Source organism: Trichosurus vulpecula, chromosome 1, assembly GCF_011100635.1.
Source record: "Trichosurus vulpecula isolate mTriVul1 chromosome 1, mTriVul1.pri, whole genome shotgun sequence".
Lineage (NCBI taxonomy): Eukaryota > Metazoa > Chordata > Mammalia > Diprotodontia > Phalangeridae > Trichosurus > Trichosurus vulpecula.
In genome coordinates, this window is record NC_050573.1 from 230,537,490 (window position 1) to 230,553,378 (window position 15,889).

General features: G+C 41.0%; 1 protein-coding gene across 4 annotated transcripts in view; it reads right to left on the minus strand.

The window, feature by feature from the left end:
* PTPRM (protein tyrosine phosphatase receptor type M) overlaps positions 1 to 15,889 on the minus strand; it is a 1,028,886-nt gene that overhangs the window by 6,706 nt on the left and 1,006,291 nt on the right. For all 4 annotated transcript variants that reach the window (XM_036752813.1, XM_036752827.1, XM_036752817.1 and 1 more), the window contains one exon: positions 12,944 to 13,079. In XM_036752813.1, coding sequence (XP_036608708.1) covers positions 12,944 to 13,079 — 136 coding nt within the window. The remainder of the gene's footprint in view (positions 1 to 12,943; positions 13,080 to 15,889) is intronic.

Sequence of the window (15,889 nt, forward strand, 5' to 3'; positions counted from 1 at the left end):
TTGTCAATCATTTTCTAGCCCGTCAAGACCTTTTTGGATCTCGCCTCTTTCATCCAATGCATTTATTTTGTGTTATCTTCAAAGTTCACAATCAAGCCATCACATTTCCTTCATCTGGGTCACTGATGAAAATGAAAGAACAGGACCAGGGACACTTCACTAGGGGTACCTCATTCAAGTAAACACTAATCCATTAACCATACTCTTTGAGTTGGCTTGGTCATTCAAACGTGAGCCCATCTAATTGTGCTATCACACAATTTATAATGGGACGGCTAAGCGGTGTAGCGAATAGAGGGCTGGGCCCGTAGTCAGGAGGACTCATCTCCCTGAGTTCAAATCCGGCCTCAGACATTCACTGGTTGTGTGACCCTGGGCAAGTCACTTAACCCAACTTGCCTCAGTCTCCTCATTTGTAAAATGAGCTGAAGAAGGAAATGGCAAACCACTCCAGTATCTTTGCCAAGGAAACCCCAAAATGGTGTCACGAAGAGTCAGAAATGACTGAACAGCAACAATAAAAACACAGCTTATAATTCTCTATTTTGCAAAGATATTTTGAAGGGCTTTGCTGAAAATCCAGACACTACTGCGTTCAATGCATTCCTTTGATTTACTAGTCTAAAAATCTTGTCAAAAAAGGATATGCAGTTAGTGTGGCGTGACTTGTTCTTAACGAACTCATGCTGGCTTCTAGTCATTGCCCTTTCTCTTTCGAAATGCTTAGTTCATTCATTCATTCAGCAATGGGGCACCTTCCTCTACTATGTGCTCTCTAAGGAGATCCACAACCACTCAAACAAGATCAATTTGATCTCTAAACAGGAAAAAAACACACTAGTGGATAAAAAATGCTTGTTATCCAGATTCTATCTATGACAGACACTGTGGATGGACAATGAGCCAGGCCCGAACCTGAACAGAAAGAAGAGAATGAGTTCTGAATGAACACTGAGAAAACTGCGTGGTGACTTCAATAATCTCAAACTACTTCCTGATACAACAACTCATCTTTTTAATACTGATAAGTATCTAGCACATAGTAGGTACTTAATAAATGACTGGTGACTGACTGGTGATGTTATATGCCCATACATACATATGGTTATATATATATATATATATATATATACACACACATACACATATATATACATATATATATACATACACACTTATGTATGCATGTATGTGTGTGTGTGTGTGTGTGTGTGTGTGTGTGTGTGTGTATGTATAGGTACAATGCCACAATATCCAAAGAAGGAAAATTGAGGATGAACCAAAGGAAAATGAAGGTATGTGGAGGCTGTATTTGCATGCAAGAAGTGGCCTTAATGATATGACCTGAGAAAGAGATATTAGGAAAAAGAGGTGGGTCAGTCATATAGAACAAGAGATGACAGATGGGCAGTCTGAGTGTTGCACTGATACCTTCTAAGTGTTAAAATACCTAGAAGGAGGTCCATAGCACATGAGATCAATCCTCAGTCGAGAACTTATGGGAGAATGTGGACAAAAATCTCACCAGATGAGAAGGTGAGGATGGGGTGTGATCTGTACCCTGGAGGCTTCCAAATTTTATCTATGAGTACCTGCCACCTCTCTTGCCCTGAATTAGGGCAGGAAAAGAAAGCAAAACAGTAGGAAATAATGCTTAACAAAAATCTCAGGATAGAGATGTCAATCAACAAATACGCAAATAAAGGCCTTTGAGATCCTGATTCAAAAAAGTATCACTTCTCAGGGAGCAGGTGCAGCTTGGCATCTGAAGAACTCCGGGGGCTTTGGCTTACTGGCCATCTGGGGACATCAAATACTCACCACTGTCTAAGTGGGAGAGAAGATTCAAAGAGAATACTCTCCAATGGTTACCTGGGGCAAAACTCCTCTCCCTGCTCCATCTGCCTTTTGAAACCAAGATGGTTTGGCAATTTGCAATTTTGATCTAGGATTTTATTCTTACAGATTGTTCAACTTACAACAAAATTCTTTCTCATAGATTGTTTTGATATGAAGGAAAAGAGGTCCACATATACTAATAATTCAAAGCAGTTCTCATTCAGGTTATACAAGGTATAGCTGTGCTATTTGCCAGTGTGATCTCTAAATCAATAAATATTACCATTTATGGAACCACTTGCATTTTTCTGATAATGTGATATAAATGGATAATCACAAACTTTATATATATATATATATATATATATATATATATATATATATATATATATATATATAAATAGATAGATAGATAGACACACACACACAGACACACACATATATTTTTACACCTTTTTTTGGTAATTGGGGGTCCCAGGTTGGAAATTCAGTGACCACTCATGGGCCCTATCCCAATACTGACTGGCATAGAAATTTTAACCCGCTCCATTCTTGTGATCTGAGGTGGTTTGCTCCTCCTTAGGCAGCCTGGTGGCCCTCTGCTCCTAGAGGCCCATCACACTCTTGCTGGATTTAGTACAGACACCCAACTGATTTGAGCTATGTTGTAGCTCAGAGCTCCTGCACTCAGGAGCCACCAGTCTTTGCCTCCAGAGAAGCATGGACTATATAGCCACATAGGCAAGAGTCTATCTCTATATTTTTAAAAAAATATACATGGCTCTATGTTCCAATTCCCTTATCAATAGCATACCTGAATCTCCTTTACAAGATTATTTGGTTATTAGCCTCACATATTGCTAAGCACTGAAGGGTCAACAGATCCTCACTCTTACCCCTCATGGATTCATGATTCCAGTTAACTTTGCATCTAGCTGGAAGGGTATCTTAATGTTGTTTGAGTGAGGTTTAGAATTACAGATTGCAGTACAATGGAGGACAGGGCACCACAAGACAGAACAGAGCACCTGATAGGAGTCAGCAGAGACAAAATCAGGTAAGCCAGCTTTATTGAGGGGAATTACAATTGGGGAGATGGTCACAGGTCAGCTAGCAACCTGATGGATGGGTTCTGAAGTGAGTGGTTTCTTATAGGGTTCTTCTGTGGGCCAAGCATCCTGAACCTGGTGTGCAGATCCAGGTTTGGGGACTGGTATTGATTCATGATGGGGGGATACCTAGGAAATCGGTAGTTAGTGAGCTGGTTAATATGTAGTTAACTACCATTTAATTAACAACTACTCACAGCTGCATGGTCTGTATTTTAGTGGTCCTCTCAGAGTACCCAGTTTTTTCTTATAGCATCACAAAGAATTCTAGCATTGAAAGAAAACTTAGGGGTTTGTCTAGTTCAATATGCTTATTTTGCAGATGAAGAAACTGAAGCCTGGAATGGTCATGTGACTTGCCTAAGGCCTCAAAATAAGTGGCACAGCTGGGATTCAAACCCCTGTGTCCTCTCTCTAAATCCTGGTCCGCTTTGGGCAAGCTCAATTCCCTCAAATAATCAATCGCTCACAAGCACTTATTAAGCGCCAACTATGCGCTAGTCATTCTGCAAGATATAAGAATATAAATGTGAAAATGAGACAAATCCTGCCCTCAAGGGCAGACAGACAGATAAGGAGATGTACATACACACACACATGCAAGGAGATTCAGGTCCAGTGTCTACAAGGGAAATGGAACCTAGGACTATCTATCTATATAAAGCAGCATATCTAAGTAAAACAATAGTGCTCTTGCAGGTCAAGACACTAACAACTAGGGGAATCAAGACAGGCCTCCTGTAGAAGCTGGCAGTGGAGCTAAGCCTTAAAGGACACCACAGAACCAGGCATGGGGAAGAGCCTATGTAGAGTTACATGGGTAGGGGATGTGACATTCTAGATGGGGAACAGCAAGCATAGGCCAGTTGGTCTGGAGCACACAGGCTATGAAGGGAAGTTGGGGAACGTTCAAAAGCTTATACAAAAAAAGCTTATACAAAACTGCTGGGGGAAGGGCTGGGAAACTGCTACATGTAAGCTGGTTTTCTTGGCAGTGGAGCATCTTCAAAGGAATTGTAACACAAGGAATGTAAGCTCCTTGAGGACAGGGAGCACTGTTTTTTGTTTTTGCATCTCCAGCATCTAGCAGAGTGCCTGGTGCATAATAAACGCTTGTTGGATTGGACTGGAATAAAACTCAGAGTGCTAGGAAAGCCACATAAAATCTTAAATCTAGACAACACAAATCGGCTCCCCTAGCTTCTCCTAACTCTTTAATGGGGACACAAGGCTGGCTGCAGACAGCGCAAACTCTGGAGGCTTCCTAAAATGAGGGGGTTAGGGTGATTCCCATATCATTCTCCTGAACACACACACACACACACACACACACACACACACACACAACCTAGTTTCTGTGTTTTGAGCTTACCACACCCTCAGCAATCAGCAATATTTTTTTTGCATGTTAAAAGCTAACCTATCTCAAGAAGAAAAATTTTCAGCCTTAAAGATCTCCTTTGAGAATGCCCAGCTTTCAACTCTATTTGTAGATTCTTTTTTTAAAAATTTCATTTTATTAGCCGTTCCAAATTCTCTTCCTCCCTCCACCTCTTGAGATTGCAAGAATCCTGGAGACTTAATAATGAGACACTTAGGTAATCAGAATTGCAAAATTCAAGGGGTGCAGAGAGGGGGGGAATGAAACAGATAGCAGAGGGATGTTCTCTCTGTGGGTCCCCATTCTTATACATTAATTCTAGAATCCTCTCTTCTCCCTTCCACATACATGGAATTTGTGTGAGCCCATGGGGCCCATATCTGGCAATTCAGTCAAGAGATATTTATTGGTGCCTAGAGAAAATGGAGAGTGGTACTAGGCCCTTAACCACGCACTATTTCCTCCCATTCAGCTTACAGTGAAAAAAAAGTCCCTTGGAAAAAGTTTGAAGGGGTGTTCATGGTAGTACTTCCTGACACCTGCCAAATTCTAGTTCATCTCTCTCTGTTTGCGGAACACATCATCGGTTGATTGGTATTTCCTGGGAACCCTAAGGATTCAAGGGAATGAGCCTATGCATCTATAAATCAGCCAGCCCAGAAACTAGTGTACAATGGTAATCACAGAAGAAGGCAGTTTCAGGAATAAGGAAAACACTCTGGTGAATGCTGTGATCTGGAATCTAAACACCAAGCCTCTTCAGTTCTTCAAAGGAAGCGCTGCAGGGGATTGTTCATAGGATCATAAAATCAGAGGAACCCCAGAGGTCATCAGATCTAACTTCCTCATTTTACAGATGAGGAAACTGAGGAACAGAAAAGTTAAATGACTTGTTTAAGATCATATACTAAGTGTTTGGTTTGGGATTCAATTCCAACATGCTATCTGTGACACCAAGCTACTCCTCCAGGAAGGAAGGACACACTAAAGGTTAACCATAGCTATGGGAAAAAAATCATGTTGTTAGGGTAGCTTGCATCCCCAATTGCTAGAACTTGCTATGTGGTTAGAGATAGGGAGGGGTGAGGGAAAGGGAAGAATCAAAGATGATTTTAAAGTTGTGAACTTGAGAATGTGGAAGGATGGTTATATCCTTGACAGAAAATAGGGAAAATGTTAGATATGTTGAATTCGAGGTGGGATACTCATAGAATCATAGATTATAGAGCTATAATGGTCCTCAAAGGCCATGTAGCCTAACCCCTTCATTTTACAAATAAAGAGAATGAGGGAATATCAAATGTCTGGACCAAGATCATATGGAACGTACAGTTGTAGATAACTAAAAGGCAGCTAATGTGTGAAACTGGAGACCAGAAGACAGATTATGGCTAGATATATAGATTTGTGGAGTCATCTGATTGCAGCTGATGGTTGAACCCATGAGAGTTAATGAGATTGTCAAGAAAGAGAAAAAGAGAGGACCTAGAGTAGAGACTTGGGGGACGTGCACCAGGCGGAGCATTATGGATCATTCAGTAAAGGAGATCAAGAGGGAAAGACTGGACAAGTAGGAAGAAAATCAAGAGAAAACAATGTTAGGAATATTGATGAAAGAGAAAGAAACCAGGAGAAGGAGGTGGTCACTAGTGTCAAACACTTTAGCATTTGGGAAGTCAATTGGGAAGAAGACTGAGGTGGGGTGGACCCAAGATGGTGGCATGAAAAGAGGGACTCACTTAAGCTCTCCCCCAAATCCCTCCAAACACCTATAAAAATGACTCTAAACAAATTCTAGAGCTACAGAACCCATGAAATGACAGAGTGAAACAAGTCTCCAGCCAAAGACTGCCTGGATGGTTGCTAGGAAGGGTCTATCACACCATTCTGGGAGCAGAGCACAGCCCAGCTTGGCCTGTGCCAGGACAGACCAGGCTAGAGTAGACCAGGTGGAGCAGGCCTCAGGACCCTGAATCACTGAGTTGGGGAGGTTTCCAGACTTCTCAACCCACAAATGCCTAAGACAACTTAGCAGGTCAGTGGGAAAACTGTTGGACCTAGGTGAGAAAAGGGTGTGGTACAGCCCTGGCCCCAGCTCCTGGGTGGTGGAGGTAGCTGCAGTGGGTGGCTGCGGCAGCAGTGGAGGTGTGGCAGCAGCAGCGGCAGCGGCTGCTTCTGGAGGCAGGATTCTCCATAACGGGTATTCTTCTGAGTCAGGATTCCCTTGCTTTGCCATGCTTGGATCCGGGTTGTAATCCTGGTTGGTGATCCTGGAGTGAAGAGGAGCACTGGTGTGGCAGAGCTTGTAGTGACTGTGGAGAGGGAGTCCTCCTGGTAGTTACATGGCGGAAAAGAGTGCTTGAGATCACTCACAGACCAGAGCACAGGTCAGCAGAGGAGTAAACACTTCTCACTGGATCATACTGCCTCAAAAGAACTGAAAATTTTCAGGTGCCTACAAGTACCTCTGAAAACAGCAGTGCAAAACTCCTGAAGCTTGGGACAGAGCACTCTCTACTCTGGAAGCAGTCATACCCTGACAAAGAGCTCAAAAGTCAAGTAACTGGCTGGGAAAATGAGCAGACAGTGCAAAAAGACACAGACTATAGAATCTTATTTTGGTGACAAAGAAGAACGAAACATACAGCCAGAAGAAGTCAACAAAGTTAAAGAGCCTACATCAAAAGCCTCCAAGAAAAATATGAATTCGTCTCAGGCCATGGAAGAGCTCAAAAAGATTTGAAAAAGCAAGTAAGAGAAGTAGAGGAAAAACTGGGAAGAGAAATGTGTGATGCAAGAAAATCATAAAAAACTAGTCAATGACTTGCTAAAGAAGACCCAAAAAATACTGAAGAAAATAACAGCTTAAAAAATAGACTAATCCAAATGGCAAAAGAGGTCCAAAAAGCCAATGGGAGAAGAATGCCTTAAAAAGCAGAATTAGCCAAATGGAAAAGGAGGTCCAAAAGATCAGTAAAGAAAATACTGCCTTAAAAATTAGAATGGAACAAATGGAAGCTAATGACTTTATGAGAAATCAAGAAATTATAAAACAGAACCAAAAGAATGAAAAAATAGAAGACAATGTGAAATATCTCATTGGAAAAATTATGACCTGGAATATAGATCCAGGAGAGATAATTTAAAAATTATTGGACTACCTGAAAGTCATGATCAAAAAAAGAGCCTAGATATCATCTTTCAAGAAATTGTCAAGGAAAACTGCCCTGATATTCTAGGACCAGAGGGTAAAATAGAAATTGAAAGAATCTACCAATTACCTCCTGAAAAAGAACCCAAAAAGAAAACTCCTAGGAATATTGTAGCCAAATTCCAGAGCTCCCAGATCAAGGAGAAAATACTGCAAGCAGCCAGAAAGAAACAATTTGAGTATTGTAGAAACACAATCAGGATAATACAAGATCTAGCAGCTTCTACATTAAGGGATCAAAGGGCTTGGAATATGATATTCCAGAGGTCAAAGGAGCTAGGATTAAAACAAAGAATCACCTACCCAGCAAAACTGACTATAATACTTCAGGGCAAAAAATGGATTTTCAATAAAATAGAGGACTTTCAAATATTCTTGATGAAAAGACCAGAGCTGAATAGAAAATTTGACTTTCAAATACAAGAATCAAGAGAAGCACAAAAAGGTAAAGAGGAAGGAGAAATCGTAAGGGACTGACTAAAGTTGAACTATTTACATTCCTACATGGAAAGATGATATTTGTAACTCATGAGACCTTTCTCAGTATTAGGTGAAGGGAATATATATATATATATATATATATATATATACACACACATATATATGTATATATATATATACACATATATATGTATATATATATACATATATATGTATATATATACATACAAACACATACATACACACATAGACAGAGGGCACAGGGTGAGCTGAACATGAAGCGATGATATCTAAAAGAATAGAATTAAAGGGTGAGAGAGGAATAAATTGGGAGAAGGAGAAAGGGAGAGAGAGAATGGGGTAAATTACCTCACATAAAAGTAACAAGGAAAAGCTGTTATAATGTAAGGGAAGAGGGGGTAGGTGAAAGGGAATAAGTGAACCTTACTCTCATCAGATTTGGCTTAAGGAGGGAATAACATACACACTCAACTAGGGGGGAAAGGGATAAGGTGAGGAATGATAGAAGGGAGGGCAGATTGGGGGAGAAGGAAGTCAAAAGCAAACACTTTTGAGAAAGGACAGGGTCAAAGGTGAAAGTTGAATAAAGGGGGACAGGATAGGATGGAGGGAAATATAGTTAGTCTTTCACAACATGACTATTATGGAAGTGTTTTACATAATGATACATGTATAACCGATATTGAATTATTTGCCTTCTCAAGGAGGGTGGATGGGGAGGGAAGAAGGGAGAGAATTTGGAACTCAAAGTTCTAAAAATAAATGCTAAAAAATTTGTTTTTACCTGCAACTGGTTAATAAGATATACAGGCAATGGGGTATAGAAATATATCTTGTCCTACAAGAAAGTAAGGGGAAAGGGAATGGGTGGGGAGTAGGGTGATAGAAGGGAGGGCAGATTGGGAAAGGGGGCAATCAAAATACATGCCATCATGGGGTGGAGGGAGGGTAGAGATGGGGAAAAATTTGAAACTCAAAATCTTGTAGAAATGAATGTTGAAAACTAAAAATAAATAAAAATAAATTAAAAAAGAAGACTGAATAAAGGTCATTGAATTTATCATTTAATATATCATTTTAACTTTGAAGAAAGCAGTTTCAATTAAGTGGTGAAGATACAAACCAGATTGTGAGGATAAAATCTAAGAGTTGGAAGAGATCTTAGAGACTATGAATTCCTGTTATAAAAACGGTAATAAGTGGTTATTCAACTTTTGAATACATTCTCTCAGTGATGGAGCTCACCACCTTTACAGGAAGCCAAGCTCTGTTGGTGACTCTTTGTGCAACCTTGGGTACAGCTGTGACCTCCCTGGGTTCATCCGTAAAACTAAAGAGTTGGACTCAATGAACTCTAGGCACCCTTCCAACCTGAGATATATTATCCTACAATACCATTCTACCTTTCCAAAGCTGCCAGAATGTGCTACAGGTAAGGGATTTCTCTAAATTCTCTAGAATTTTTTTTGGGGTAGCTAGAAACCCCTTCTTCAAACCCCAAAGCTTCAAATACATGTAAGAACTGTTCAATTTTTCTAAAACTTCTAAATACCACAGTGCAGCGAAGGAGGCAGATTTCAGCACACTAAAAGAAAAACTTCCTAGTAATGAGGGTGATCCCAAAGTGGAATGTCATTCTTCAGCAGACTAAGTTCTCCCTTATCAGACATCTTCAAATAGAGGTTGTCTGGCCACTGATGGAAGATGTGGTAACTCTCAGGGATAGGACTAGATGACAACTCTGAGATTCTCAGTTCAACAGCTTGTTTTTCCTTTGCCCACAGAGCACTGGGCTCGGAGTCTTCTGAACTTCTCTGTTACTGTTGAGGGTGCCACATCTTCCTAGATGTCATCATCAACTCCTTACTCTCACCACATCCCCTTGTATCTGATCTGTTGCCAAGGCCTATCCATTGCACCTTTGTGACATCTCTCAAATGCATCCCCTTCTCTCCTCTGACATTGCCACCACCCTGGTGCAGGTCCTTGTCAGCTGGATTACTGCAACAGCCTCTTGGTAGGTCGGCCTGCCTCAAATCTCTCCCTAGTCTAGCCCATCCTCCCCTTGCTATCAAACTGATCTTTCTTAAGACCAGGTCTATGCTCATCCCTCTGGTGGCTCCCTGTTACATTTAGGATCAAATGTAATATCCTTTTTGGCTTTTAAAGACCTTTCTAATCTAGATGCTTCTTACCCTCCAAGCTTCTGACACCTTATTCCTCTCCACGTACTCTGCAGTCCAATGGCCTCCTTGATGTTCCTCAAACATGGCACTCCATCTGGCTGAGAGTTTTCACTGGCTGTCACTCATGCCTGGGAATATCTCCCTCCTTATCTCCACCTCCTGGCTTTCCTGGCTTCCTTTAAGTCTCAGCAAAAATTCTACCTTTTTCAAGAAACCATTCCTGATTCCCTTTAATCTCAACTCCTTCCCTCTGAGATTACCCCCAATTTAACATGTATTTAACTAAGTACTTTCAAGATATCTGCAGAGTAGGTCAAAGTTGATCTGAGATGGAAAGGCATTAACATCCGGTGAGAGGGGGAAAAGCCTCCTATAGAAGGTAGGATTTGAGCCTTGAAGGCAGCCAAGCCACCAGAGGCAGAGGCGAGGAGAAAGAGCATTCCAGGCATGGGGGACAATCTATGCTCACGCATGAGGATGGGAGCTAGTGTGCTGTGTCTGAGAAACAGCATTTTAGCCTGTGTGACTATAATCAGAGAGCTTATGGAGGTGAGTAAAGTATAAGGAGCCTGGAAATGTAGAAAAAGGCCAGGTTATGAAGAGCTTTAAATGCCAAACGGGGACTTTATATTTGATCCTGGAGGTAACAGAAAGAGCCACTAGAAAGGTCCAGATGATTAATAATGTCTTAGGATCCTTCTTACTTGTTAGCTAGCATCAAGGGTCCTTTTGGCTTGTAACTTTGTACTTCACAGAAAATAAGTTTTTATTTCATCATTACATCAAAGCACCATATTCTGTATTATTGACATAAAAAGAAGCCTGCCATTTCTCCCAGTAAGTCTTGTGAGCAGCAAAATTGGCTGCCAGCTACCTTAGAAAAAAAGTAGGCTAACTATGGATGTCTCTATTTCTAATGTAGATCTATTTAATTCAGGGTTTTGAATAAGCAAAAGTTTTTTTTTGGAGGGGGGAGGGCAGGGCAATTAGGGTTAAGTGACTTGCCCAAGGTCACACAGCTAGTGTGTCAAGTGTCTGAGGCCAGATTTGAACTCAGGTCCTCCTCACTGCAGGGGTGGTGCTCTACTCACTGCGCCACCTAGCTGCCCCTGCAAAATGATATTTTGTCAAGGTTAGCTTTACTCAGGTGCCAGCCAAGGGTTCTGAGCTATGCATCTGTCTCCCCTTTGGTGAGGTGAAATCAAAGGTAGCCATATTTTGAATTCTTTAATTTGAGTATATGTCTGCCATAATATGGCAGCCTTGATGGTGTCTCCCAAATCAAAAAACTCCAAACTGACTCCAAATTAATATCTTCCTGTCTTATTCATATAAGCCTAAGAATTCAGTGGAGGCACAGCATTTTGTGAATCCATTTTGTGTGCCAGCCAGTGACTCTGGTGTACTGTGCCAACCAAGGGGCTTACCCAGCACATACCAATCAGTTGGTAACTCATCCAACACTCATATCTATAAATTTCTTGGAAGGGTTGATGTTTGCCACATACACAGTAAATATCTGTCCGACACAGAGCAGGGCAGGCGCGAGTAGGGGGAGGAGAGGTGGACTCAACACATTGGCCAATGAGACAACTGTCAGTAGCTTATGTGAGAGAGAGTGCACCTGGCAAAATGGTCACTTCCATTCCAAGTCCCCTTCCCCAGGCCACGTTTCCTGGACCTATCACAACTCATCATGCATAAAACATATGTCTGGGGAGAAGCAGATGTCCAAATGAAGCTGTTCACGTTAACTAGGGTTTGATTGTGTCTCTAGGAGTTACAGCCATTACCAGCACCATTATCATTTACCAAGCCCCAATTACGTACATGGCACTGTACAAATGTTTAATACGCTATTGTACAAATGAATAGGTCTTGGGTCCTTTGATGGCGATGACAGCTATTTTCTCAACCTCAAAATGTGACCCGTTTGGTGACTCTAAGCACCTTCATCCCCCAGCTCTGTAGCTGAGGACTTGTAGAATAGGCTTAGCCTTTGCTGCTTTCCCATTTTATACCCCCCAGAGCAAAGCCTTTTGAAAACTTGATAGCACTGGCTCATCTCCCCCAGCCCACACAAAGGCCTTCCCCCCACCACATGCTGGATTAATCCTGCTGCTCCCTGGTTCATCCTTTCCCAACACAAGACTACAAAAGCCTAATCTAAAAGCTTCCTTCTCTAAGCTTTGTCACTATTCTTGAATCACAGTAGTTGGCACTTCAACAGCTCCACATAAAAAGAGATTTCATGAAATACTCTAAGAAAATAATTGCACACAATCCTTTGTTTCTCAACTCCTTTAATCCTTCTCTGGGATGTGGCCACCATAATTAAGTGCAATATTCTGAGTGTCAAACTAAAACTCACAGCTTTGATAAATATTAGGTGATTAAGCTATTTATAAAATATATAATTTGAAAATCTGGCATTTCATTTGCTACGATTATTTCTTCTGTACTAGGACTGCTCTCCACGTGGATGGCACTGCCAGGAAGGGAAATTAATAAGGATGTTCACTTGTGAGTTTCAAACTATTTCCAAATTTCAAACAAGCTGAGACAAAGTCTCCTTGGGAAGAAGCAGATTTTTTTTTTTTAAAAAAGGAAAAAAAGAAAAGCCATTACAAGTGAAGTGATTACATTATGCTTTTGAAAATGACTCTCTTCCTTTGAGAAAAAGCTTAGAGATCTCAGGGACTGGGTGATAATAGGGGAGATTTTCGATTTAACAGTACAGTTAGAAAGTGCCTACCAGAAGGTCCACCATGTTAGGCTTATTGTTCCTCAGTGTCTTCACAGCATGGAAGACATCAACTGCCCTCCGGTGTCGGAGCATTTCACAAACAATGCTGATTGCACAGAAAGTCCCACTGCGGCCACCTCCATTCCTGGAATAAAGGGAATAAAGTAGCTTGATTACTTTTTGCCCTTACGTTCCCTTTTCCTCCTAGTTTTGCTGGGCAGCCTATGAAAATATTCTAATTTAAACACTGGTGAACCAATAATTATGACTGCCTCTTGAGCTAGGGTGAACTCTCCACCCAGGCCATTACTTCTAATTAGAGATAATGGAGTGAATTTTCCACAATATTTGGTACACAGCGTACCTGTGAGTAGATGCCTGAAAGAGCCTGGGTCTTTGCCCAGTTTTGCATCTGGACCATATGAGGCCATGATGCCACGGAACCCACACAGCAGGTTACCAAAAGAAACTAAGGAAGGAACATGGGCTTGCTTCTGTGCCCAAGAGAGCTGTATCTGAAGCCTTCCTACCCATGTATCCATCATCCACTGACTGAATTCTAACAGGCCATTCAATTGAAGAAATCACCTGGTGGTTTCTATCTTTGGGTGAGTTCTCTCTGAACACAACCATTAGGTGGAGCTACACTATCCTAAATGTCATGATTTTTACCTTGAAGAGAAGAAAAGGATGGGAAATGTGCCAGGAAGGTGGTTTTTTTCCCCTTTCATTCCTCCTAGACACTTCCTTCCTTTTGCTCCCAGTTTTAGGGAACACTAATGTAAACTGGTTTCTCAATAAGTCGATAAAGAAAACTTATTTATTTACATTTCAATCAGCACAAGCTTAAGCTACTATAAAAGGAAGGTATTTCTCATTTTTATTGCTTTGAAGCTATGAGATAAAAAGTTTAAAATGGGTTGAGGGCCAGTTTTCTGATTCAAAGACACTTAGCTTGTTTCTGAAGACTAATATACACTCATGTTCTACTTGAAGATCAACAGGTGATGTGGTAAGAAAGAACACAAGAGCTGGAATCAAGATACTTTGGTATAAATCTTACCAGGAAACTTTTGGTTTAAATCTAGGAAAGATCATTGAACTTCTTTGGGCATCAAATTCCTTATCTGCAAAATCTGTAATTGAGGTTGGATTAATGAGGGGGTTCTTAACCTTTTTCATGGGACAGACTCCTTTGGCAGTCTGGTGTAGCCTATGGCTCCCTTCTCAAAAGAATGTTTTTAAATGCATAAGATAAAATACACAGAATTACAAAGGAAACTGACAAATCAAGTTTGATCTCTTCAAATCTTTCATAGGGCCCATCCATCCAAGATTAAGAACCCCTGCCTAGACTGGATAATCTCTAAGGTCCTGCCCAGCTCTACATTTTGTACTCCTCCATGTAGATTATTTCTTCATTCCAAACCTTTTTTCTTTTTCTTATTTTTCAATCTTGGCATAAATGATAAAATTATTGTCCCTCTAAAATTTGAGTGACATGGACAATATATCACCATAAGTTCACTCCCACTGTCCCTCTAAATTTCAGTTGCTACTTAAAGCTTGTGGTAAGCCTATAAATGGGAAACGGGGACCAAAGGTCTAAAGCTAGAAGGAACTCATCTGTCAGTATTCAACTTCCTTGGCCAGTTAGTTCAACTTCCTCATTTTAAAGATGAAAAAACTGAGGCCCATAGCCAGGAGTCTTTTCACTGTATCATATGGCATTAGTACCAGTGGTAGGGTCTGGTGGTTCCAGGGTTCTTCCAGGTTTCTGAGAACTACTGGACTTCTCATGGCTGTTTATGAAACAAAAATCAGCTAGGAGGGGCATAATTCCTAGGGAGAACATTCCCTTCTGAGAGGAAGAGGAAATTCAGGAGCTGCGGTTTATTTACACCATCTTTTGGAACCATCGATGGAGTTACCCTGTAAAATAGTGGGTTGCTGTCTATACCATGGTCTAAGTGCCTGAATCAGTGCAATGGCCTACATTAGGCCTGAACCAGATTACGAGGGGACAACTAGATGAAAGTGACCCCTTTTGGAATAGAGTGTACGTGAACTAAGCCTGGATAAGGATGAAAAAAGAAGGGGAAGAAACACATCTGGGCACTGTCAGGGACCCCACGGAGGTCCTGGGAATTTGGAAGTGTTGGGGGGAGGGTGGCTGCATTGTCACCTTGTGGTTTTGCCTAGGACCAACTCTAACATCAGACCAACTTCATTTATACTTCAGGTCAGCAGGAAGCTTCACTGTGCATTCATAACTGCTTTCCATTGAGAAAGCAATGAAAACTAAAACTATCTGGTTGTTGAAGTTTCCACAGATGCTCCAAATGACAGCTGGTTGGCTAGCTACACATTATCTTAAATGAGATAATAAATGGGAAAGGGCTTTGAGAAGTAGACAAAAGCAAGGTGGTTATTATCATTGTTAATACTAATAGTAGCAACCATAATATTACATCAGCTTTGCAGAGAGGTTTCAAAATGTACTAGGCAGCAACAAGTTCATTAAAATTGCTGAGCAGACGCTGTGTCCACCCACAGCATCACAATCTGCCCCTTTCATCATGCTGCCTTCACATCAGAGGCAGGATTTGCAATCAGGAAGACCCAGGTTCAGGTCTGGTCTCAGACATTTAGTAGTGGTGTAACCCTGGGCAGGTCATTTAACAGCCAGTACATTCTTTTTGCCATTACCTTACTGGGCAGATGAACTTCAGGTAGGAGCATTTGTGAAGTTCAAATGAGATAACATACATACAATGTGCTGCAAACCTTAAAGTTCTATATAAATGTGAGGTATTATTAATTATTATCATCAGTAATATTAAGCACAACCTTCTGCCTACATTAGATACTCTCAGGATATGTCTTTATATAAATATAGGTTCTTAGTGGGGGTAAAAGATCAAGAAAGACGCAAATAGGAATGTATATGTCTTT